Source organism: Mesoplodon mirus (genome assembly GCF_964341445.2).
Source record: "Mesoplodon mirus genome assembly, contig: HAP1_SCAFFOLD_1161, whole genome shotgun sequence".
Taxonomy (NCBI): domain Eukaryota; kingdom Metazoa; phylum Chordata; class Mammalia; order Artiodactyla; family Ziphiidae; genus Mesoplodon; species Mesoplodon mirus.
This window is the reverse complement of record NW_028294913.1, coordinates 95552-119890: the sequence shown is the minus strand read 5'-3', so window position 1 is coordinate 119890 and position 24339 is coordinate 95552. Positions and strand designations below refer to the sequence as shown.

Here is a 24339-nt window from a genome sequence, read left to right as displayed (position 1 = left end):
CAAATAAAAACCTGGTGCTTTCAGAAATTGAGTCCAGAAGTACAAGGAAAAAGGCAAGTAAGAGTAGGAACCTGAGAGTTCACAGAAGATGGGAAGGAAGGTTAGCAGGAGACACTCATATGATACCAGAGGTACCATCCTCACCACTAAACTTTTTTTCTATCCTACCTAATTCACTGAAGTTTCACTTTAATTCCTAAACTTCCATGAATTAGGCCTGGGAACTAGCAAATACCCTTAGTGAAGAATGTAAATACTTTTCAGCAGGGAAAGGGGTTAGCAATCATTACCTTCTTAGTAAGAAAGAGTGTGGATAGTTTTCTTTCCTCCTATATCCTGAGATCAGCTACTCCAAAGGAATGAGTTTCTGATGGGGGAGAATGTAAACATTAATTTGGGAACCTGGAGCACTTATAGGGAAAGGTCAGGAGGCTTCGGTAGTGCAGTGGCTCTAGCAGTATGGAAATGGAGAGGAAACTAAAGGATGGCTGACTTCTGAATCTCTATAACGAGATTGCTGTGTTAAGGAAAAACCTTTTCTTTACATCAAATGCTCCTTTTAAAAAAACCTTATAACATATAACATAGTTGAACTATATGTGGACTGCATCAGAGGCCTAAGAATAATTTAGGCAGTGATTCTATGGCAAAACTTCTTTCAGCTATCTTAAATTCCTAGTCAACGTCAGGAACATAGCTTTACTCTATGTGCAAATGCTACCAGCGGATCATGTAGAGAAACCCACTTGGTATCACCATTTGTCATACCAAAAAATTACATGCATCTTATGTTCAGAATACAGATGAAACTCAAATCTTTGGTAATGCACTTCAGAAATGGGAATACTTTTAACAAAAATCTTTATCTGGATAAGCAATCATGAATTCTACAACAAAAATTATTTTTACCTGGCAGACTGATCAATAATTTTAGGTTTTTTTTTTACTAAATTAACATTTACCATGTAGTTTTGTTTGTTTGTTTGTTTTTTGTTTTTTTGTGGTACACAGGCCTCTCACTGTTGTGGCCTCTCCCGTTGCGGAGCACAGGTTTCAGACGCGCAGGCTCAGAGGTCATGGCTCACAGGCCTAGGCGCTCCGCGGCATGTGGGATCTTCCTGGACCGGCGCACGAACCCGTGTCCCCTGCATCGGCAGGCGGACTCTCAACCACTGTGCCACTAGGGAAGCCCCTACCACTTAGTTTTTCATGTGTAAACAGGTAAGCAGAAAAGAATACCTACAGACAAACAAAAAGTTCATTATGTTAACCAATCAGGGTCTGGAAACTTCTGCAGTTTTCTTCCCAAGTGTTCTCCGATCAAATCATCTTTTTTTTTGTTTTCCAGTTAACAGTAACATAAATACAAATTGTTTAATAATAACCATAAAGTCTCATAGGCTGAGGTTTAAGTATTTATACTTCATATGGTAAGGAGACAGATATTGGACAATTTCTAGACTCCTGAAGATTTGGCATTAAAAACAAAAACCTCAGTCATCAGAATTCCTATTTCTACGTTTGTGACTAACTACATAAATAACCATTGGAAAACAGGACTTTCCAAGCTAACTTTCCAGTTAGACTTTAATCTTAAACGAAGTGTGTATGTGGTTTTATTAATCTACTACAATGCACAAGTTGGATGTCTTTCCATGAATGCTACTTACCACCACTGACATCAACCAATGAAACAGAACACAATACTTACAATTTAATGAAATTCCAACAGCAAACAGTTCCTATGGGTTTTGGTTTCTAATACCTGCCTACCTAAAGTTAATAATACTTATTACCTGTTCAACAATTACAGAAAAATCTTTTAAAGTTAAGGAAAGTTTGAGGTAAATAAAGAATATTCATTTAAGAATGAAATAGTCAAGATTTCCTTTTACTCAAAAAAACCAAAAAACCAAACACAAAAATCACTTCCAAGAGTCAACCTCCATGTACAAAAAGGCAAGATCAATCACTGGACACAAAGGATATTCCAAAGGTCTTTAAAAATGGTAATTAATCTCAAAAAAGGAAAATTAATTTTAGCTTTTATATTTCATTCATTATCAAGACCATATTTGCTTAACAAGATAATTATGCGATTGATACAAAACATACAGCATTTACACTTAACTGTACAAAATAATTTAAGGTTTATAAAAATATTAGAATGTTTAGAGTTGACTGACACAGTCTTAAATCATCTCTTCTAGACAAGTATAGTAAGACCACTGATTTCCATTTTATTTCTTTTTTAATAAGTCAAAGAAAGGATGCTGCAATGCTTCATCCAAGGTAATTCTTTTCACTGGATCATATTCTAACATTCTTTGAATCAGGTCAAACAGTTTCTCATGTTCTTCATCATGACAGAGCATAAATTCCTGAGGGGAAAAATGACTTTGTTTAAGAAAGACAATAAAAAATAGTTAAAACAGGGTTTTTTTTTTTTGTTTGTTTGTTTTGTTTTACCTTTAATGGTTTGCAGTGTCCCGTAACATATCTACCAGCAGAACTACGTTCCTCCCAATCTAGCTGATTATGATGAAAATACATCTGTTTCCTATAGGAAAGAGAAGTCTGGATTAAATTTTAAGAAAAAAAGAAACCCCAAACCCACATTCTTACCCTGCCCCAAACAGGGGATTGGGGGAAAAGATGGAACCATAGACATCTCTCTATATATACATAAACATACAATTTCTAAAAATCTCAGCAATAATTATATCGGATACCTTATATGGTATTTTTCCTAATCTTGTACCCTCTGAAGTTTTAGTATCCCACCTAAGTTGTACCATATGTGAAACAATGCCAGCTTCAAAAACAGAGGTTCCTAGATCCATTCCTGTAAATTCTGATTTCACTAGATCTGGAATGGGGCTAGAAATCGTTAACAATTCCCTGGATGACTTCTGCGGTGAAGCTATGTTTTGAAACCACTTATAGTATTCTTGTCCAAAGACGTACATGTGGTTTGCAACAGTCTGGAATTCAAATTTAGATAGGACTCCAAAATCAAGCTCTTTTTACTACTCTATGTATTATTTTTAAATCAACCTAGGAAAACATTTATGCAAAGGTTAACCTGAGTATAAAAACACCACTTTATTTACTGGATCACAAAGTAAATATTGCATTACTTTTCAAAAACTTGACTTCATGAAAAAGAATTCAAAATCTACAGTCTTTGGAATAAGCAATAACAACAAAGATGGGTTTTCTATAGTTTGAATATAGGCCACTGCATGTACCCAATAAGGACTTTAATCTTAAAAAGCATACCTTGTTTTCTGAATCATGTGTGTTGGTATGGGTCCTAATATACGTTCCATCATTGCCAGGTGTTCTTTATTATCATTAGTCTAAAAAAAATAGGAAAAAGAAACTTAGCACTTTCCATTTCCCTACACGCACATAAAAGGATAACACAAGAAAACAGTGTGTCCGGGACTTCCCTGGTGGTCCAGTGGTAGAGAATACACCTTCCAATGCGGGGGACGTGGGTTCGCTCCCTGGTCGGGGAACTAAGATCCCACACGCTGCGGGGCAACTAAGCCTGCCCACCACAACAAGAGAGCCCGCGAGCCACAAACTACAGAGCCCACACACTCTGGAACCCGCACACTACAAGTGGAGAGAGAAAACCCACGTACCGCAGCAAGAGAGAAGCCCACGTGCTGGAATGAAGACCCAATGAAACCCCCCCAAAAAAGTAAATAAATAAATGTTAAGAAAAAAAAAAGAAAATAGTGTTTCCATAAAAGGACTAGATTAGACAGCTATACAATTTATATTACACTCTACTTCAAAGATGGAATAAAACTGAATGAGCTACACTGATTGTCTGATTTCTGAAATGAATTGGTAAGGTTTGTATAGCTGATTGAGAAACAACTTTTTAAGTATATTTTACTGAAGTACAGTTGATTTACAATGTTCGAATAATTTGTTTAATGTAAAACAGAACAGTTTTCCTTATTTGTATTACTTGCACTGTTTAACTGAGGGATGACTGGGAAGATTACCAATAACCTGGCTACTCATTTTATCGGTTGCTTAACTAACCTCCATTACCCAATGGATAGCAACTTTGTAACACTAATCCTAGACAATAAAAATACAGTCCCAATAATTCTTACAACAACCTTGAGCTAGGAATGTGGGAACATAACTTTCAAAGAGGTTAAGATACTAGCTCAAGCTCATATAGCTCATCAATGAGGAAACCTGAGCTGTGAACCCAAGTCAAAACTCATATTCTTAAATTACACAGTAACAGAGCTTTGGCTAAAGTCGAATAAATTGTTAAACTAAATGGTACACTCCTAAGCAGAGGCTGGAAAGCTTCTTCTATAAAGGACCAGATAGTAAATATTTTAGGCTTGGATGGTCACAGATGGTCTCCACCACATATTCTTTTTCATTTTTTAAAGCAGGCATCAGATAGGATATAGTTTGCCAATCCTTGCTCTGAAGAGCAGAGTCTATGTGCAATGCTTTTTAAATCCATTAACTACTGTGCCTAGCACACTGCTTTCAAAATGTTCTTAAGTCATGACAGGAATAAATAATACAAGCTCCATTATCTTCAAAAAGTTCCTTAGTTGAAGACTATTTTGGAGGGTGGAATTAAAATATAAACCACATCTCAAACCAAAGTTAATAATCGACGCTTAAGGTCTCAGAATAATTTACAATCATAAAACCATCTGAAGGATTTTATATGTGTCAGAATGAAGAAAGCATGCACTGTGCTCAACTTTTTCCTTGACCCTATAGCTTACTACCACAAAACCAGACACCACCCCCTAGAAATGTCCGACAGCTATGTTCTAGATATCAAACTTGTCTACAAACTCAGAGTACTTTTAACAGATCTCTACGGAGTAGACAGAAGTTTGGTGAGGCGCCCCATAGCGGCGAACACATATATTCTGCAACAGCCACCTAAGTGACTTATAATTCATCACAGCTTCCTCCCTCCTCATCCTGCATTGCCATAACCTCAAAGCAACCTTGACAGTATTAGCCAGGAACTTCCTAACCACCCTCACCCCATCCAACAACACACCTTGATCAAATCACAACCCTCTTAAAGTTCTCCAATGGTTACACCACTTGAAGCTTTCAAGACTTTTAGTTTTCCGACATAAGCAAAATTATGAGGAAAACAAGTAGAGACCTAAATAACATTTTCTCCTTTTTGTTCTGCCAAGTAAGCCAATAACTATTATCATTGCATAGAAAGAACATTTTAATACCAAAAAAAACAGGAGAGATAATTTCTAAATGAAAGCCAGAACGGCAACCCTACAAAATCATTTTCATTTTAGACCGGTCTACATTTGGAAACCACTGACTCCTAGGATAAAACAAATACCTTTCTATGGCAAACAAGTCCACTATGAATCAGTACTTGCCTACTGACACCATTTTCCTATTTATCCAAGACACTCCGGCAGCACTATTCATCCTTCCTCAACTAGAGTAGCTTCCTTTATGCCTCTTGCATTTATGAATACCATTTCTTCCTGATATGGCCATCACACACTCTAGTTTTCTGACAAACTCTTACTCTTCCTTATAGCTTGGATTAAACTCCCTATTCCTCAGTGATGCCTTCTCGAAGGAAACTTAACTGTTCACCTTTTCTGGGTTCCCTTCTACATTGTTCCATTATAGCAAGTATCATATTGTACTGTACGTTTTCCCAGGTCTATCCTGTGTATGTCTTCCTTGAGGAGAGAGATGCTGTCTTTTCATTTTTATACACACAGTGCTTAGAAATGTGCCTAGGGTGTCATACATGCTTAATACAACTTACTGTTTCTGAATTCTTTTAATAAAAGTGCAACATAACCAGCGCTGAATTAAAACTGACCATAGTAACACTAATGTAAATTTATGAAGGAGCATCACAATAAAATGGATCATATGAAGTCAATATGAACCATGTGTTTAAAAGCTCCACATGCAGAATGAATTATGACCATTCACTGAGAGTAGTTCATTCAACTGTGGTTTTAGAGAAGGATGACTATTTTGCACATGGAAGTTTACATCTTAAGAATAATGACACTATGGCAACTTTCCAATATGGAAACCAAAACTTTAACATGCCTTTAACATTAAAGCTCATTATGAATCAGTAAGTAACATTTACTAAATACATACCTGAAAGACTGTGAAACCAAGGTAATATTCAATAAGAATGCAACCTATGCTCCAAACATCACATGGCTGAGACCAACCTAAAGCTATTTAAAAACAAAACCAAACATTTTATTAGGCAACAATTTTTAATTGCCAATACACAATATCTTTTCCTATGTGGGTGCTCTCTTTATATAGCCCATTTAGGAGAATATGATAGTAAATTCAGGGTTTACATTTTTAGTTTTATACCAAACATGATTCAGTATGCTTTCAGAGTCCTCCATATCCTTGTATCAACTTACAGTATTTTAACCTGGGGGAGGAGGCATTTTATGGAAAGTAAGAGGGGTGAGCAAATAGTCCATAGTCTCTGAATTGCTTGTGCAATGAGGAGCACTGTTATACCCACTTAACGGTTGTTCTATGAAATTTTACATTTTATTAGTGCAAACATAGGTCAATAATTATCCTCAGAGTGTAATTACTAACCCCTTATCAATTACCATCAGCTTGATATCTGAGTTTATTTCTTCCATGAAAAGAAATAGTAGTGTCACATAAATTATGTAAGAATTATAATGGATATTATAAGCAGTGTCACCCATAAGCAGAATTATACAGATATTTAAAGTTCACATAGAGAGGTATCTATATATGTACTTTCAGGTTGTCTAGACATGATCATATATTTTCTCCTTCAGAATTCTCAATAGTAACATTATTCAGAAAAGAAAAAAACACCTAGCCTTAAGTCTCTATCTATTTAGAAAGGAAAAGAGTAAACCTAAACCATACAGATGTTTTAACCTTTTAAAGATTAAGTTTTTAATAAAAAAATAATGTACAAATAAAACCTACTTTAAAAGACATTTCAATTACTTTCAGTAACATTACTGAATTTAAAGACAAAGGAAGAAACAATATATTCAAGGAACTTGACTATGATTTAGCCATTTTTGTTAACCCTCATGGTACTTATCACTTGAACAAAAGGATAATGGAGCATGGTTTCTACTTACAGTAACACATACAAAATCTGCAAATGATAGAGCTTGGATCTAAGATGAAAGTTTTCTTTTCCAGCCACTCCTGTCTCCCAGTCCAGCTTTCTCCCAAGTGACTGTAAACTACCTCATTCTCTTATGGCTCAGCTCTCATACTCTTTGGAATTTCACATCATTCACTTTGACCAACTTCTGTTTACTACCAACACCCAAGACATGAGACCAACTGCCCTCCTCAGTGGTGGCACCTGACAACATCTTCCTCTTCAACCTAATTCTGCCTTAATCCTCAGGAGTAACACTTCACAAACACACAAAGAACCCTTCTAATCTTCCCATCTGTTCATTTCTTTTCCCAGACACCAATAACACCAATTTCAGATTTATATCAACTATCCCCAGCCTGGCCACACATGGGACTGTATTATTACTAAGAATCACTGTATCTTACGCAATCTAGGAGGAGGCCATTAACTAACTGTAAGATACACCACTGTTTTATGAACCAATAACCAAGAAAAAATGCTGTTTTGTCTTATGTTTCCTCACATGTTAAAATGTGGAGAAAAATCTTCTTCTTAAAATTGATAAAACACAGCAAGTTATCTCTTTTTAAGCTCTGAAAATACCTCTCTGTCCACAATCTCCTCCCACACTCTTTTCTTTTACCTTCATTGCAGGCTTCAGTCCTCAACCATGAATACACTTTCTAAACTACTGCAACATAGCAGCTTCTTTCAGACCATACTAAGCAGAAATCCTAGTAACATCAATCTCAAAGATGAGCTCCAAACCTGTGCTATCCTATGTGGTAGCCACTAGCCACATGTGGTTATTTAAATCTAAAAGTTTAATTAATTTAAAATTCAGTTCCTCAGTCACACTGGCTATACTGAAAGTACACAGTAGTCTACGTGTGGCTACTAATGGCTACCATGTTGGATAGTGCAGATATACAACATTTCTATCATCATGGAAAGTTCTACTAGCCAGCACTACAAACTATTCTTAATTTCCTGTCCCTTTTACTAATTCTTTACTCTAGGTAAACATCATTAGTTTGCTTTCACACTCATATTCTCAACTACCAAGTCCTCTTCGACAAAAGGTAAAAAGTGGAAAAGACTGATTCCACAAAGATGTTTTACTATCCAACCTCGGTTGAAACTTACTTTTGGCAAAGTAATATGCTTATACCATTTAACTATCTCCCAATATCACCTGATCTGAATTTTTCCCACTGTCTCCAAGCCCCCAAATCCATCCCTGACTTCCTTGCTCTATCAACATGACTCGGTCTCGAACTTTTAAATTTTGAGGCCTAAGATGTGCTCTCCCTCACTGAGTTCCCTTTTATTAATATTGAAAAACCCTGCACCTTAACTAATTTTCCTTTCCATGCTTTCCCATGTCAAAGATGATCAAAGAAGCTCTCCTCTTAGACTAGCCCCTCTTTCTTCTCCTCTTAACCTCCATCCACCCTACATCTAGACGTCTGCCAGCCAAATCTTTAGCATTTTCACCAGCACCATGCTTTGTGATGAGACGAAAAGAGGTGCCCACATCGCTTCAAAATCACACTGCTGTCATGGACTTAGCCAATACAGCTTGTTCTCTTATGATCTTGTAAGACTGACTCGTTCAAAAAGAACCACCACCTGGAATATCTTTACAGATGATATCACATTTTTCCCACTCAGGAAAATTATTTATAGCAATGTCCAGACAGCTTTTATGAAAACAGAAAACATTTTCTGTACACTGCTAAGAAAATTACAGCTATCCCCCAACTACCTGCCCCCCAATAAAAGCTATAGAGAACAAAAAATCTCTTTTTCAATTAAAATATCAGGAAGTCTGGTATCTACTAACCCAAAATGACCTCTGGAGCTCTGTAATGCCGTGTAGATACCACAGTGCTATGATGTTCATCATCGTATGTTGCACTTCCTAAGTCAACAATTTTGACATCTGTGTTTTTCAGTGTGCGTTCATCACGTTTCTAGAGATACAGTTAAGTAAACACAAAGATCAATAAAGATATGAAATATTTTATAGCACTATCCAAAAGGCTTGCACATGAATTCTCTTTTTGATTTTCAAAATAACCCCATGAGAAAGGCAAAGGATTACCCTTTTGGGGTTAAACGTCAGGATATAATAAGCCTCAAAGGTAAAATTCCTCATCCAAGGATCACCAAGCTAAATTCATTTTAAAGACAACTACCAAAATTAAAACAAGTGTAACTTACCATTTTTGAATTATACTTGACTACATAGTCAGACTCCACAAATAAAATATTTTCAGGCTTCAGATCTGTATGGGTTAATTTATTATGATGCAAAACTACAAAAGAACAAAAAGACATTATTAGTTTCACTTACAAATGTAATCTGTACCGGGGGAAAGGAGAATTAGTAGTAGAGGTAGGGATCAAAAGTGGTTTCATCTTTACTTGCAACGTGCATTTTTAGTGACAATGGTTTGATATGTTGCTTGTCCAATAAAACCTTTAATTGACTGGTATTTAAAAATTTAACAAGTATACTTACAATTTACTGACTGACAGATCTGATATGCCATTTGCCTGATATGGTCAATTTGAAATGGCAGAAAGCTATTTTCTTTAATGAAATCATAGGTACTAAGTCCCAGGAGTTCGAACACAATACAAATATGACCATGATGATCAAACCATTCTAGCATCTGGACACATCGGCTGAAACAGATCAGAATACAAATAATTCAGTTCACAGAATTCTGATTATTTCATGTAACATAATGGATCACAGTTCCAAGTTTCTTACTTACAAGACATTATTGGGATCAGTACTATTTAAATGCTCCAATACTTTGATTTCTGAATGAGCTGCTTCACGATATGGTCCCACATTTTTTGTGATTTTCACTGCTACATGTATGCCACCCCTTAAAAACAAAATGAAAATGGTAAATGTACAGAAGGGCGTTGAAGACATGTATCCTCTAAAGCAGCTGTCACCAACCTTTTTGGCACCAGGGACCGGTTTCATGGAAGACAAGTTTTCCATGGTTGAGGGGAGGGTGTGATGGTTCAGGTGGTAATGCAAGCTATGGTGAGCAGCAGATGAAGTTTCACTCGCTTGCCCACTGCTCACCTCCTGCTGTTAGGCCCAGTTCCTACCAGTCCACGGCCCAGGGGTTGGGGACCCCTGCTCTAAAGCATCATCTTGTTAAGTACCAATCACTCTATGCTATTTTCCTAAAATAATCTTTCAGGGTATATTATAGCAGATCTATAAACATTTTTTCAAAACATTTTGACAAAATATACATTATACAGAGTGATGATTTCTCTTAATACTTAAGAACGTTAATGTTTGTTTCCAAAAGTTTAAATTGACCTAGATTTTATAAGTAGTTTTTTTTTTAAAAAAGGATAAAAATATAAACCTTGAAGATACTACTGCTGAAAACATTCACTCATTCGCCAGGCTAGACCGAATGTGCCAGATGTTGCATTGGAATCACTGTTAAAAAGAGCTTGTCCCATGTACCTCACAGTCTAATGGAAAAGACAGACACTTGAACAACTTATCATTAGGTTAGAAGTGCCTGGTATAAGGTATAGAGAGAAGAAAGAACCTAACCATCAGAGTTAGGGGAGCTCAGACTTCTTCAGAGAAGAAAGACAACTATCAGTTTGTTAGATAATTCTGGCAAAGGAGACACCAGCAATAAGTCATCAAGCCAAAAAAATGTTTAGTGCATTCACGGATGCGAAGAGGTATAAATAGCAACAATGTAGGGCAGCGTGTTTTAGACCGGGGCATCTGTAGTACTTCCTAAAAAGTACAGAGGGAATTCCCTGGTGGTCCAGTGGCTTAAGACATGAGCTTTCACTGCCGTGGGCCCAGGTTCAATCCCTGGTCGAGGAGCTGAGATCCCGCAAGCCATGTGGTGCGGCCAAAAAAAAAAAAAAAGCCGTAAATGATTTTGAGGAAAAGGATTTCCAAATCTTCAGCTTCCTTCTGTCCTCTTTTCTAAACCTGATCTTCTTGAATACAAGCCAGCAGTCAACCCTGCATTTTTCACTATGGCCTTCCCACATTACAAAAGAGAACCCCATGCACGTGAAATTAATATGGCAAGGTTTGTGCCCCAGGCTGTTTATAAAAAAGAAAAAAAAATTCTTTGAGGCAAAAATTTTTCTAGTGGCTGGATAGCAAACCTATTCCGAACTCATTTCTTTTGACAAGGTCCCAATGAAGTTGTGGGCTGATATATAATCATCAAAATACATTTTTAATGATTTATCTCCCTATGATGTATAGCATATATCTCAAGACTTAAAAGAATTACTATAAAACTGCTGTGACAAAACTTCTTCTAGTCTCATCTATTTCATCATATGGACAAGTTTTCTAACTGCTAATAAGCTATAAAAATGAACAGTGCTAATAGCTATAAAAATGAAAAATGGATAATGGTGTTAGCTAATGCTACTATAGTAATCATATTGCAGTATATAAATGTTCAAACCAACGTTATACACCTTAAACTTATAAGCTTTCATATTACTTGTCAATTAAAAAAAAAAGAAAAATGGAAACTTAATGTTAAAACAGTAAGATTTATCTATGGACACATGAACTCATTTTTTTAAAGGCCCCAACCATCTCGATAAAAGATATATTTACAATTACATTGTATGTTTTAGGTCTAATAAGTATCAAAATTTGTAACAGATTTGTACTTGATCAATTGAATACTCTTCATTGGAATATCTCAAATACTCAAGTCTTGGAACCTCAAGAAATTTTTAAAAGACCTCAATGGGACAACTAGTGAAATGTGAATCAGGTTGTAGATAAGCTGGCAAAACTTGAAAATACATATAACATGTAAATATAGAGAATGACTAAACACTGTAAAATGTTAACATTTGTGGAATCTGGGTGAAGAATAGATGGGAATTCTTAGCAACTTTCCTAAGTCAAAGTATTTCAAAATATCTTAAAATTTTACTTTATGTTCACATTTTTGTCATAGAGAGGAAAGGGTGATAATAAAAGACACTTAGGATAATATTCTTTATGAAAAGTGAAGTAAAAGTTAAGTTCAAGATAAAGCATTTCTAAGTATTCAAGAAAAGTTTGTTCATGGATGACAGGAGGTATCAAGCTGTTGTATTTAGATTCCCCCAAACATATTTAGAAAGAGAGATATGTTTTTTTTTTAAAAAATCACCATTTACAATAAGCTGGAAATTACATCCTCAACTATTTTATGATGAAAAGTATAGATGTCAATTTAGAAATGTGCAGTTTCCACTAAACTGTTGTAAGACGTTCACTTACAAAAAAATTTGCAACCGCAGAATAGAGATCCTAGAGGAAAACATGAAAACGAAGCAGAGAGGGTCAAAGAACAAAAAGTTTAGTATAACTCATTAAAGAATCTGGACTTTATTCTGTAGGCTTCAAGTAATATAATTTATTTATAGTTTGAGAAGCTAACCCTAACGTGCAAATATTATCCTTTGGAAATAAAAGTTTTTGAACCAAGAAGATTAGACATGCTAATTTATTGTCTCTGCAATTCAAAAGTAGGGTAAAGCACTCCAAATCTCTTATAGAAAGCTAAGGACCTAAGTTCTGGGAAAGTCTTCACTTGAACACTGACATTAATTTCCATGAACTCCATCTGATAAACATTTTCAGCATTCTTGGTCAAAATCCATACTTATGGTAAATAAATCGTACACAGTTCAAGAACTTCTGAATACTTATACCTCCCAGGAAAACACATAGCTACCACTTAAATTCCATTTCATCTAAATTATGGATCCTTCTCCACCAAAAATATCAGAATGTTCAAAAAAGAAAAACAACAAACTTACATGCCATGATCAAGGCACTCTACAACTCTGCCAAAGGTCCCTTCTCCCAAAGTGTTCACGATTTCATCTAAAGTGAGGGGGGAGAAAGAAGTGTAAGTACCTGAGTACAAATTATCAGTTATTCAAATAATGAATGCTTAAGTGTGGAATTTTTTCAAATGCTCTCTATTAAAGCATAATTAAGGTTCCAGCCCTCAAATTATTTTATTTTCAGATGCTACAAAAATAATGTAGATAGCTATCTTTCTTGCTCTAATCTCAAATTCCACTGATTATTTTGGAACTTTAGAGTAGAAATATTTAAACTCTATAGAAAAGAAGAAATACAAAAGAACAACAAACAAACCCACAGAAAACAAAACAAAAAAGCAATGAAGAGTTCTTTAGCCCCCCGCTGACAAACTATTCTTAAAAAGATTATTCTGTCTGCAAAGTTTAAAAAGTGTTGAAAAATATTCTATACATCTTGCTTTTAGAACGGCTCCACTTTGACAGATAAGGTGACCCTCTTCATCATCTTCTATACTCCTGGATCTTTTCCTTTGGTGGCTCTTCTGGAACGGCAAGTGGGCAGCACCAAGATCGTCCAGCCAATCAATATAGCAGAGTGAATTCAGGGCAGAATACGCAATTCATTCAGCGGGGAGATATTCAGGCATTCAGATAAGAACCAGGCCACGAAGAGTTGGCAGGAGCAAGTTCAAATTCAGTCCCCAGAGATTCACAGGACACAGTTTATGTTACAGAAGAAAAACATGGCAAGATTTTCAGATAAGTTACTTAAAGTGGCAATAGAAAAAACAACACAATTGTCTCTAAAACACTGACTTAATTGAAGTCTGAAATTTAAAGAATGCAACGTCATGATCTATTAATCTCGTTATAAACTAGCCTATGCTGTGAGTTGAGATGTCTAGTTTGTCAGGAAAATGTTTTAAAACGTCAAGATTAGCTCAAATTGATACTTAGCAATATTTTTAAACATACTTATTAAAATAAAAGGGGAAAATAAAGGCTAATGTCAATGTTTGATCTAATCAATGATAGTTCTACTGAAGAAAACTTGGGGAGGAAAATAATAATTCATAGTTTACTGCAAACAAGTGAAGATTCATGAGTGTAAAAAAAAAGGCAGGCTTTCTGGACAATAATTTCCCCTTCAGCACCCACTTTCAGAACTCCAATGGAACTAATTGCAGATTGTGCTATACACAGGGTAAGTATCCACCAGTGCAACTTTCTACATTTGTCTCCAAGTACTGGGAAAGGGGTTTCTTTTAAAGTAAAAAATGTTTAAGATGAAAGAAAAGATGGGTGCTTCATCTTTTCGTATGATTATGTTATAAAAGATAAAAATATTTTTAACATTAAAATCAAGAACCTCATGATCTGGTCTGCAGAAAATGAGTAAATGTGGGCAAATGAGGACTAACTAATAAATGCAGATTAGTTGTAAGAATTTGGAAGTTTCCTTTAAGGATTCAAGTAATATAAACACAATTATATTCATATAGTATTATAAACTTTTTCAAACTTATTGGCTCAGTAAGAGCTTTTACACACAAATAAGTATCCACCCAAAATAAAAACAAAATCAATCATACCGAACGTGACTGATTACTTGAACATTGTCTATTACGCTTCCTTTTAGGACTGCTTCTCCAGCTTCGGACTGAAGATTTACTGCAGTGGATTCGATAACTGCTTTCAACGTCTCTGTGATAACGTCTAGGAACACATCTTTTGCAGTAATCATTTCTGTATTCATCAATGTTAGGAACGTATCTTTTGCAGTAGTCATTTCTGTATTCATCAATGTTAGGAACGTATATTTTGCAGTAGTCATTTCTGTATTCATCAATGTTAGGAACATATCTTTTGCAGTAGTCATTTCTGTATTCATCAATGTTAGGAACATATCTTTTGCAGTAGTCATTTCTGTATTCATCAATGTTAGGAACATATGTTTTGCAGTAGTCATTTCTGTATTCATCAATGTTAGGAACATATCTTTTGCAGTAGTCATTTCTGTATTCAGCAATGTTAAGAACATATCTTTTGCAGTAGTCATTTCTGTATTCAGCAATGTTAAGAACATATCTTTTGCAGTAGTCATTTCTGTATTCAGCCATGTATCTCCGGTCCTGATAATATCTCTCATTCAAGAACCTTGCTTCTAAATAATGACTGCAAACACATTAAAGGATTTAAAATTACTCTCTTCATTCTAGAACGCTTTAACGTTTAACCACATTTTAACGTGGTTAAAATAAAACATTCTCTCAAGAATTCCTGGTTTCAACAGCTAACTCAATAAAAGAAAAAAATACAAATTGATGAATTAGAACTTATACTTAACTCACAAAACTTAAATAATTTTACTTTAACCAACAAGCAAATGGGTACATATATCTCTATTAATATATACTGCTATGAAGGAACAAACCTTGGGTCAAATCATTCAACATATTCAGTGTTTACTTGATTAAGTGTCCCTTTACCTTCTGGTGAAAGTTAAGACCAAAAATTCACAAAACTGCTCTTCTGAAATTCATCAGTCTTATGATATATGCATCTGTAACTAAGCTCTCTTCCTCTTTGCAGAGCCACACACAACATGAGGCAGGCAAAACAGGATTCCTTTCCTTCTTAATGTAAGTTAGGTATCTCTGGCACACAGAGTTCTTGCACGAAGGGTGTATTAGAGCTAAAAGGAATCTTAAATATATTTCAGGCCTTTCATTTTACAGATGACTACACTGAGATCCCTAGAAGGAAAACGATTTGCCATGGTTGTAGAGCACATTCTAAATCCTATTGTATGTGCCAGTATTATTATACACACCACCTATTCCATCTCCTCTCCTCTATTTCGAGCTTCCTGTATCTTTCTGAGAAATAGTCAACACAGTTTTTGAACGCTGCTTCATGTGCCAAAAATATCCAAAATATATGCCCCTCAAATGAGAAAAGGTTCTTGTAATTGCTTGCTTAGGATTTCCCAACCCCCTACTTGCCTTTGCATTTTGAATTTCCTGTCACTCCTGCTTGTGAAATAAACAAGAATTCAGGGAAAACAGCATCATCTGGTGCCATAGTGCTTACCTTCTTTTTTTATTTTTTTATTTTTTTTGCGGTACGCAGGCCTCTCACTGTTGTGGCCTCTCCCGTTGTGGAGCACAGGCTCCAGATGCGCAGGCCCAGCATCCATGGCTCATGGGCCTAGCCGCTCCGTGGCATGTGGGATCCTCCCGGACCGGGACACGAACCTGTGTCCCCTGCATCAGCAGGCGGACTGTCAACCACTGCACCACCAGGTAAGCCCCATAGTGCTTGACTGCTGAATCTACAGATCCCTTTGAAAATCTAATTGAGAGGTATGGGCCCTCTCCCCTAAGAAACGCACAAATGCGTAAACAAATCTTGGCAAGGAATTTCAGAGATCATGGACCTCAGGAAGTCAATGGATTCCAGTTAAGCAGCCTTGATTTGATGGAAAGAAAAAGACAGAGCCAACTGACCCAGTTTCCCGTCCCCCTCTCTACCTGGGATGAGTATCCTTTTCAACAGTGTGAAGCTTCAAGAGGGATGCACGTGGAGCACTGAGGGAGAGAGGGGACACCTGCCCAGTCAGACACACCAGCTAAAATAATCCTGACAAGCAATGGAGTGACAGATGTTAACTAGACTGCCCTCACTAACCTCGTTCTTTTTCCCAGAATATGTTGTCATTCTTTTTGCTCAGGAGGCTGGTTTATGCAAAAATAAAGGAGAAGCATCTCTAAAACTGCTACTCAACAGGGCTGGCATCAAATCCAGGCTGGGGAGATGCAGAAGCCCCCTTTCCCCAGTGTCAGCCTTAAGTTCTAGCCATTGGAGAAACAACTCAGGATATTAGGGTCTAAATCTGGGTCTAAGTCAGGGATCTGATCAGTTGCTTGGAACCGTTAAGGGAGAGATCTACAATATGTCAAACTAGAAATTACCATACTCTAAAGGGCATCTGTTTAATTCTGTAAGGCATCCTTCCCATAAAAGTCTAAAATGTATCGGAAAACTCTAACACTAATAATCCTTAGCTGGACTAGTGCATGAAATTAGAGCTGCTGATAATCCATAAATAATCTATAGAATAACAAACATGGAGTGAAGTAATACTATGAGGATAAACTAAAAAGATGAGGACCTCTTCAGCCTACAACAACCGAGCCTTAGAGATTAGATAAACAAAGTCTACAGAATTATAAAGGCTATATGGACAGAGTGAACAGGATGAACAGACTGACTGAATTTCTAAAAAGAGTCACTGAATGTCCAGTGAATATTTCACTGTAGTTCTTTAAAACAGCCAAGACTAATGAGGCTATGGGCATTCGTTTTTATTTCCACACAGGTCCTGTGGAAGATAAAAAATATATGAGGCAAAATCCCTGCCAACAAATAACTGTTCAATTTGAGATTACTCACACAAAAATAAAACAAAACTCAACCATGCAGGAAATGCCAAAAGCCTGGATATGAGTGCTTAGGAGAAAAAACTCATAATGCTTAAAATGGTCAGGGAAGATTTCGTGAAAAAGAAGGGAAGAGTTGCATCTTAGAGGGACATCAGGATTTGGATAAAGTAGGAAGTAGAAGAAGTGCCAGGAAAGAAAAATGGCATATTACCATCTTACATTTATAGAGTACTTTTAGCCAGAATGGTTTAGAGATGAGTTTGTCTACATGTTACTTAGGAACTAGTAAGTAGACAATTTCAGCAAGAGCAATTTTCACATAGGGGAACATAGGCAAATAAATAAGCTGGGAACAGATCATCCAAAATCTTGCATGCCAGGCTAAAGGGCTTAAAACAGTGTTTCTCAAAGGGTGGTCTGTTTATTAACAATATCGAAATACTGAATTGTTAAAAATGAAGATCCCTGGACCCCAGGTCAGACTCACTGAATAATCTGGTACTATGCATTTTAAACATACCTCCAAAGTGATTCTATTCACACTAAAGTTTGAGAATCACTGGTTTAAGGCTTGATACTCTATGTTACAACAAGACATTTAAGGATATAAAATGTGTTCACAGCCACATCAGTCTTCCTGTGTAGAATTAATTGATTAAGCTTGTAGGAAGGGAGCAATTCACAGGCTACTTACAAATCAGAAAGAAAAGACACTCTGAAATATATAGGAAAAAAGGTAAGATAATTCATCTACAATAAAAGCGCTGATAAATCATAAGAAAAATATGCTTTAATAGAAAAAATAGGCTAAGAATACAAAAATAATGTTCACAATCAACTAGACTTCAATTAAAACAATATTCAAGTGTTCAATAAGCACATGACAGAGGACAAATTCAGCAGAAATTTAAACATTCAAATGAAAAGAAAACACTATTCTTGGCATTTCAAAATAGACAAGACTGGTGACAGCATGTCGTAGGGAGTGTAACTTGGTACAAACTTTCTAGAAAAATATGTGGAAAAATATGTGAATATGTAGCAAGAGCCTTATAAGAGTTCACACCCTTTCACTTGAAACTGTCCCTTCTTAGAACCTATTTTCAGGAAATATTCAGAGGCAAAGATTTGTATACAAAGATAGTTTTCAGAAGAAATAACTTTACATCCAAATGGGGGACTAGCATCCTACCAAGAGTACCTTCTTTATATGCTTCTGTATTTTTCAGTTTTTTCCTATAATTTTACACAAAAACACTCTTATAAAGTTTTGAATCTTGAAAATGACTATTAGATTACTCCAGATTACGGAGAGCAATTACCACCAGACATCTCTGGTGCCAATATCAAAGAAGAAACTATTGGCCTAGTGGTTATTGCACTGACTCAGTATCATCTTTCTGTGGTTAATTATGAATATGAATAACTGTTCATCATTCATATCACTTCCTTTCGACACATACAATGCATAATAAATCCATGAATGGTTAGTACTATTTGTTAAGCCTTACAGAGTATTTTGTAGTTATCTTAATATAGGGTACAGATATTCTTGTATAATACATTAATTAGCTCAGGTCATTGAAATCCTGGCATAGATTCTCCCTCTTCCCTCCATATGATAGTGTGTGAAGAATGATTAGTCTGCACTGATTAACAACAAGCACACTGTTCTACAGAACAAGTCTGTTTTGGCATGGAGAAGGAAAAAAATTGCATACTGTTTTTTAAAGTAACCCCAGTTGGCTAATTTAGAAAGCAACCTGGCAAACAGTCTCAGTGGAACATCTGCACAAAACAAGGAGAAAACATAGAACCAACAAAAACAAATGAGAAAGGGAAATTAATGGAGGACAGAATGAAAGAAACTCTATTCACCTAGGCTTTGTTTAATCATTTAGGAACTTGAAAAATTCCTTCAATTCTATATAAACGTAGTACCTACAAATTTTACACGGGTAAGAATACAACAGAACAGGACACATGCCATTGGAAATTTTTATTGAGGCCCTTCTTACAACAGCCAAGCTTCTAAAAATCCCAAACATATCCACTGGCCTTATCTACAAATATAACCTGTAGAATACAGTATAGGCTACTAATCCCCAACACACTGTAACATTCTCACACACCACATGCTATTTTTCTCATCTGGATGAACTCTTCCCCACCCTTCATTAGCTCTCATTTGTGGAACCCTAAATAAGTGCCCCAATGTACAGCTCTCCCTACTACATACAAGTTAAAGGCACTCACTGGTCCTTTAATCACTTACTTAACTGTCGTGTGTCTCATTTCCCACAACTATATTACTGGCAGCTGGGACTCCATCAACTGTCTCCTACAGCTCCCAAATGGACACAGATATGTGAGAGCAGGAACTCTGTTCTATTCACAGCAGTGGCTAGCATATAATAGGCACTCAGTAAATATTTTCTGAATGAGTATTTGTTGACTGATTTATAAAACAATCTGACAGATGAAAGTTATATAAGCTAATGACAAGTCATTACAACTATTAGTGTTAAAATGGTACTAGTTCAAGCGTAATTTACCAATAAGATTCTTTAAGCTGGTGATGTGGTTTACAATGTCTGTTCTCTTGTGTACTACTGTGGGATCTCCTCTTCCGTTTGTACCTTCCACTGTAGCTTTCATGTCCCAGGCTTTCTCTGTTATCCCAGTCAGGGCAGTGAGTTCTGTTGGAATGACTCATCTGTTAATGGAAATGAAAAGTGAGTTGTGGAATTTACAGATGGTTATATTTAGTAAATAAAATATTCCACATTACTATTAATTAAATAGAAAAACCCAGCACATGGGGTCCTACAGGTTCTAAAATCTTCGTAGGTAATGGTTCCCAAGGCATGGAGGCACTGTCCCACTGGTATGTCAGATGATTCTAAGTGGCATACACACCTAGCACTAAACGATAACACTGTGAGACCTGAATGCATTTTCTTTCCATTCTTCTGGATAAATTCTCAGCTTGGTGCATATCTTCAACTAACACTTGCTAACTGCCATTTTTTAAAAAGGAGTCAGGATTCAGGCTTACAGCCTTCAGTAGACAACAATATCTAGCTAGAAATTAATAACTTTTTTGGTTTTATTTTTATCATGACCTTCTTTCTATGGTAAATTATTACTAATCTCTTAAGTTATTGATATAATCAAATTATTAAGTTATTGATGTTAACTTTAAATGTGAACTAATTTAAAACAAATATCACACGTGTCATGCAGCTTTGTTGAAATACTGTGATACAAATAACTGAAGTCAGAGAAACACTTAGGGATAGAATATAGGAGATGACTGTTTATTTTCAGATCATCCTGCCACCATTCTTAAAATTAAACATATTTGTTATAGATCTGGGGTGACTAAAGAAATGAACCTATAAGGATGAATAGGGTCACACTGAAATCAGATAATTGTGACAATTCCTTGACTCCATCTACATCCTCACAGGTTGCATTAAGGATCACGATCTGTGTTCTAACAATGCCATCCCTATCTGCCTCTTCCCATCTTAATTCTTTCACAAAGCAGTTAAGTTTTTAACAGTGATGTCCAAACTGTTGAAGAGGGTGAGGTTCACAACTCAGCAAGGAGCTGAAAACAGGTAAAATGGAGCAAAACCAACTTAGTTAACCTCCTTCAGTTAGCCCAAATGACTCAGTAACAAGCAGACAAATTCAAGTAAAAAATTTAAAAGATTTCAAATGAATTAAAAGACTTTAAAATGAGGCATCTCCTGGGAGGTATTCCCTAAGAAAATGTAGGTATCATGCCATCAGGGACCGAAGCCACCAAATATTTAGATCTTTTAACTCACTTCTCTTGTTGATTCTTAGGTCCAACAAAAATCCTAAAACTCGAGTCAGGGTTCTCACTGGAAATTGATAAGTGAGCATTCTGATTTACATAGTCATTTGAATATGGGAAACGGAAATAAATGACATTACAAATTAACCTGAGCCAAAAGACCATCAGAAAAGCCATCAAAAAAATTATATTTCTAGTGGAATTCTTCTAACCCTTCAATTACCCAAATTATATTTTAACCACATAGGAACTCTTTAAAATTGTTTAGTTAAGCATTCTTAAATCATAGCAAGCAAAATTACAACATCTGATGACTGAGGTTTATTACTATGATTATTATAATGCATTTTTTGCAAAACTGTGTGTCTGCTTCAGTTTTGGTTTTTTCCTTCTACTATCAGTAGGCCATAACTAGCTCACCAAGGCAGAATTCTTAAATAACCACAGTTATCAATATGCAAATATTAAAATAAGCATCTTGGGAGAGCCAAAGGTTTTTATTTCTCTAGCCAAGTTCATTACTTTAAATTTAATTCAGCTGATAGGAAGCCGTCCCCCCCCCACCACTACTGTTCAGAAATATTTTCTCATGAGGCCAAGAGAAGAATCCCAGATCCAGGTTATACAGATTAGGTTCCTTCGCATACAAAAAAAGAGAAAAACTAGCTAGAATTATCACACTATTTCTTATTAACAAAGAATCCTACATGTTAGAATCATCGGACATCCTTCAATAAAAACATCAGATACAACAAACATCAGATGTTTATATCCATCTTAGAAACCTGATTCTCTACTGCCCTTTAACACCCTATATTACCCGACAATTTGATGTTATCTACATAAAAATATCTATGTAGGTTAAAGTTATGATTAGATGGCTCCAAGAGGACTGTATGTAATGGATAACAAGAAGCCTGTGGGTGTATGTATGGAGCACAATCATACAAAGATAGCTATAAAATAAGACCAGGTGGTTGACGTGGTCAGTTTGGAGCGCTGTTTCCTAAGAATAGTATAAGCGTTTCATGGTTACTTAAGTAATCAAGGACAGGGTGATCCAAAAGTATCAGAAATGCACATCTGATGCAACAATACTATGCTCCACTTTAGGAAAAAAACAGTTCGCACAAAGGATGAGCCTCTCCGTATTTACCTCTCACAAGCACGAGCTAAATTCCACCACCTGGACTCGCAAACGAGCAGTTCCTCGGACGCCCAGTCCCCACCCCTCGCCTCTCCGCCAGGGCACCTGGCCAGGGCCTTTGGCGCACTCAGAGGCAGAAGTCTGACCTCGGAAAATCCCAGAATGCTACAAACGGCCGAGGCCAGGGACCCAGAGTAAGGCTTGATCTAGGACAACACTTGCCCCAGGAGGCTCTCGCAGGGTCTCACTCTGATCGGCGGGACGGGTCACGGGCCTAAGGAGCCGTGATATGAGTGGCCTGGCCTCTCTGAGACGAGTCAGCGGCAGAGCCGAGGCCTTTCCGCCCTAGGATTTTAAATCTACCATGACACCGGGGCAACTTTAGGTTTCAAATGCCACGAGCAGAGCTGTGTCCCGAAGAAACCCCGGTCGCCGAGGCCCCGAATCCCGTCGTTTTTCTGACACCTGGCTTTCGAGACCTAAAACACTGGGAAACCGCCCAGCCCAGAACACCCTATCCGAAACCTTACCTCCTCAAAAGCAAAAGGCCCTTTGGCCAATAACTGTCACCAAACCGCCGTCTTCAATCCCTGTCGCTGCGACAAACACCCGACAAAATGACAGCAAAACCATCTCCCCAAAACCCCACCGTCGGCCTCTAGCGCCACTTATATAGGACGAAGGCGCCTGCGTAACAGAGCTCCCGCGCTCCCGCCCCGCCCCTAAGGGGCGGGGCCCAGTGTGACGTCAGGGCCGCGCCCGGCCCTCCACCACGCTGCTGCGTGGCCGGAGCAGTCCCGGCCCTGAGATGTGCAGTGGTTGAGGTGACTCCTTAGATTGTTTTCATTGCGGGAGAACCTGGCTGAAGTCAGGAGGAGACGACTTAAGCCTGTGGCACGCGTCTGCTGCTACTCGAGGAGTTATGCTGAATGCAGCACCTCTTAGCCGAGCCAACCTTGGCTCCGTTTCCTGCTCTCCCACCCCAGTGGGCCGCAGCACGGCTGAACTGTCAGGCAGAGCCACCGTGCAATAGACAAACCCCAAACCGTCTCGGTGCTAGGCCCAGGCTGGTGCTGGGGTTAGCTCAGTGAACGCGATTGTGTAGTCCAGCCCGCTTGGAACGTCCTGTCTAAAAATGGATTCTGATAAATAAGATGTCTTAGGAAACAAGCTCAGAGGTGCTTATCTTTTTAAGGCCTGTGTTCCTGATAAGAACAAAAAAAATAAGTTTCAGTTGAGACTCCTTACAAAATTTTTCCTGTTGTGATCCCTGCCTCCTGGGCAGATTCGGTAGCTGGAAGTTCCCCTAACAAACTTTTCCCCATTATTTATTCCTGTGAGTCAGTTTTAGTTAACCAATGCAGAGTAATGTCTGAGAGCTAGTGAGCCCCGTTAAGGGGCTTGCTTACCTCAAATAAGGTATTTCGCAGTTCTAAAGATCCCCAGACAGTTTCCTGTTGTGAGCGTGTAGAGTGAGAAGAGAGAAGAGGGCCAAAATCTGAGCCCTGGAGAGCACTTAAGGGACAGAGGAAAAGAGCCTGAGAAGGAATGATCAGCAGGAGAGGAGAACCAAGAGTTTGGTGTCAGAGTAAGTGAGAGAAGGGTTTAAATGAGGGAAAGGCTGACAGTGACAAATGCTGGGAAGGAGTCAGGTAGGGTTGGTCCTGAAAAGTGTCAAGGGGATTTTGTGCTCTGACAAACATTCGATGGATAAAAGAGAAAGTCAGAAATCAGATTTGGGAGGGCACGGTTGGACTCTTGCAGGCATAAATCCAATAACATGTGGGTTTGTACCTTGTACCTTGTTAGGTGAAAGGAGGGCCCTGTCATTTCATGATCTAATAGTGTAGAAAATGTGTGCCAC

At 37.3% G+C, this 24339-nt stretch overlaps 1 protein-coding gene across 3 annotated transcripts; it reads right to left on the bottom strand.

Annotated features, from left to right (window-relative positions):
• Positions 1–2231: 2231 nt before the first annotated feature.
• Positions 2232–20215, bottom strand: LOC309797875 (dual specificity protein kinase CLK4-like; the record flags this gene model as incomplete). 3 transcript variants are annotated; one of them, XM_082646267.1, is made up of 14 exons in its annotated part: positions 2232–2381; positions 2470–2560; positions 3283–3362; positions 6175–6257; positions 9033–9162; positions 9413–9507; positions 9714–9880; positions 9973–10089; positions 13043–13109; positions 13506–13596; positions 14647–14778; positions 15139–15229; positions 19221–19287; positions 20055–20157. In XM_082646267.1, 14 exons carry the CDS (start codon positions 20155–20157, stop codon positions 2241–2243), a joined length of 1455 nt encoding a protein of 484 aa, XP_082502393.1. In that variant the 3' UTR covers positions 2232–2240. The 3 variants fall into 3 exon arrangements, with proteins under 3 accessions (XP_082502393.1, XP_082502392.1, XP_082502391.1); XM_082646266.1 differs by having other exon boundaries at positions 14647–14782; positions 15143–15229; XM_082646265.1 differs by lacking the exon at positions 19221–19287 and having other exon boundaries at positions 14647–14782; positions 15143–15229; positions 20055–20215.
• Positions 20216–24339: the final 4124 nt, after the last annotated feature.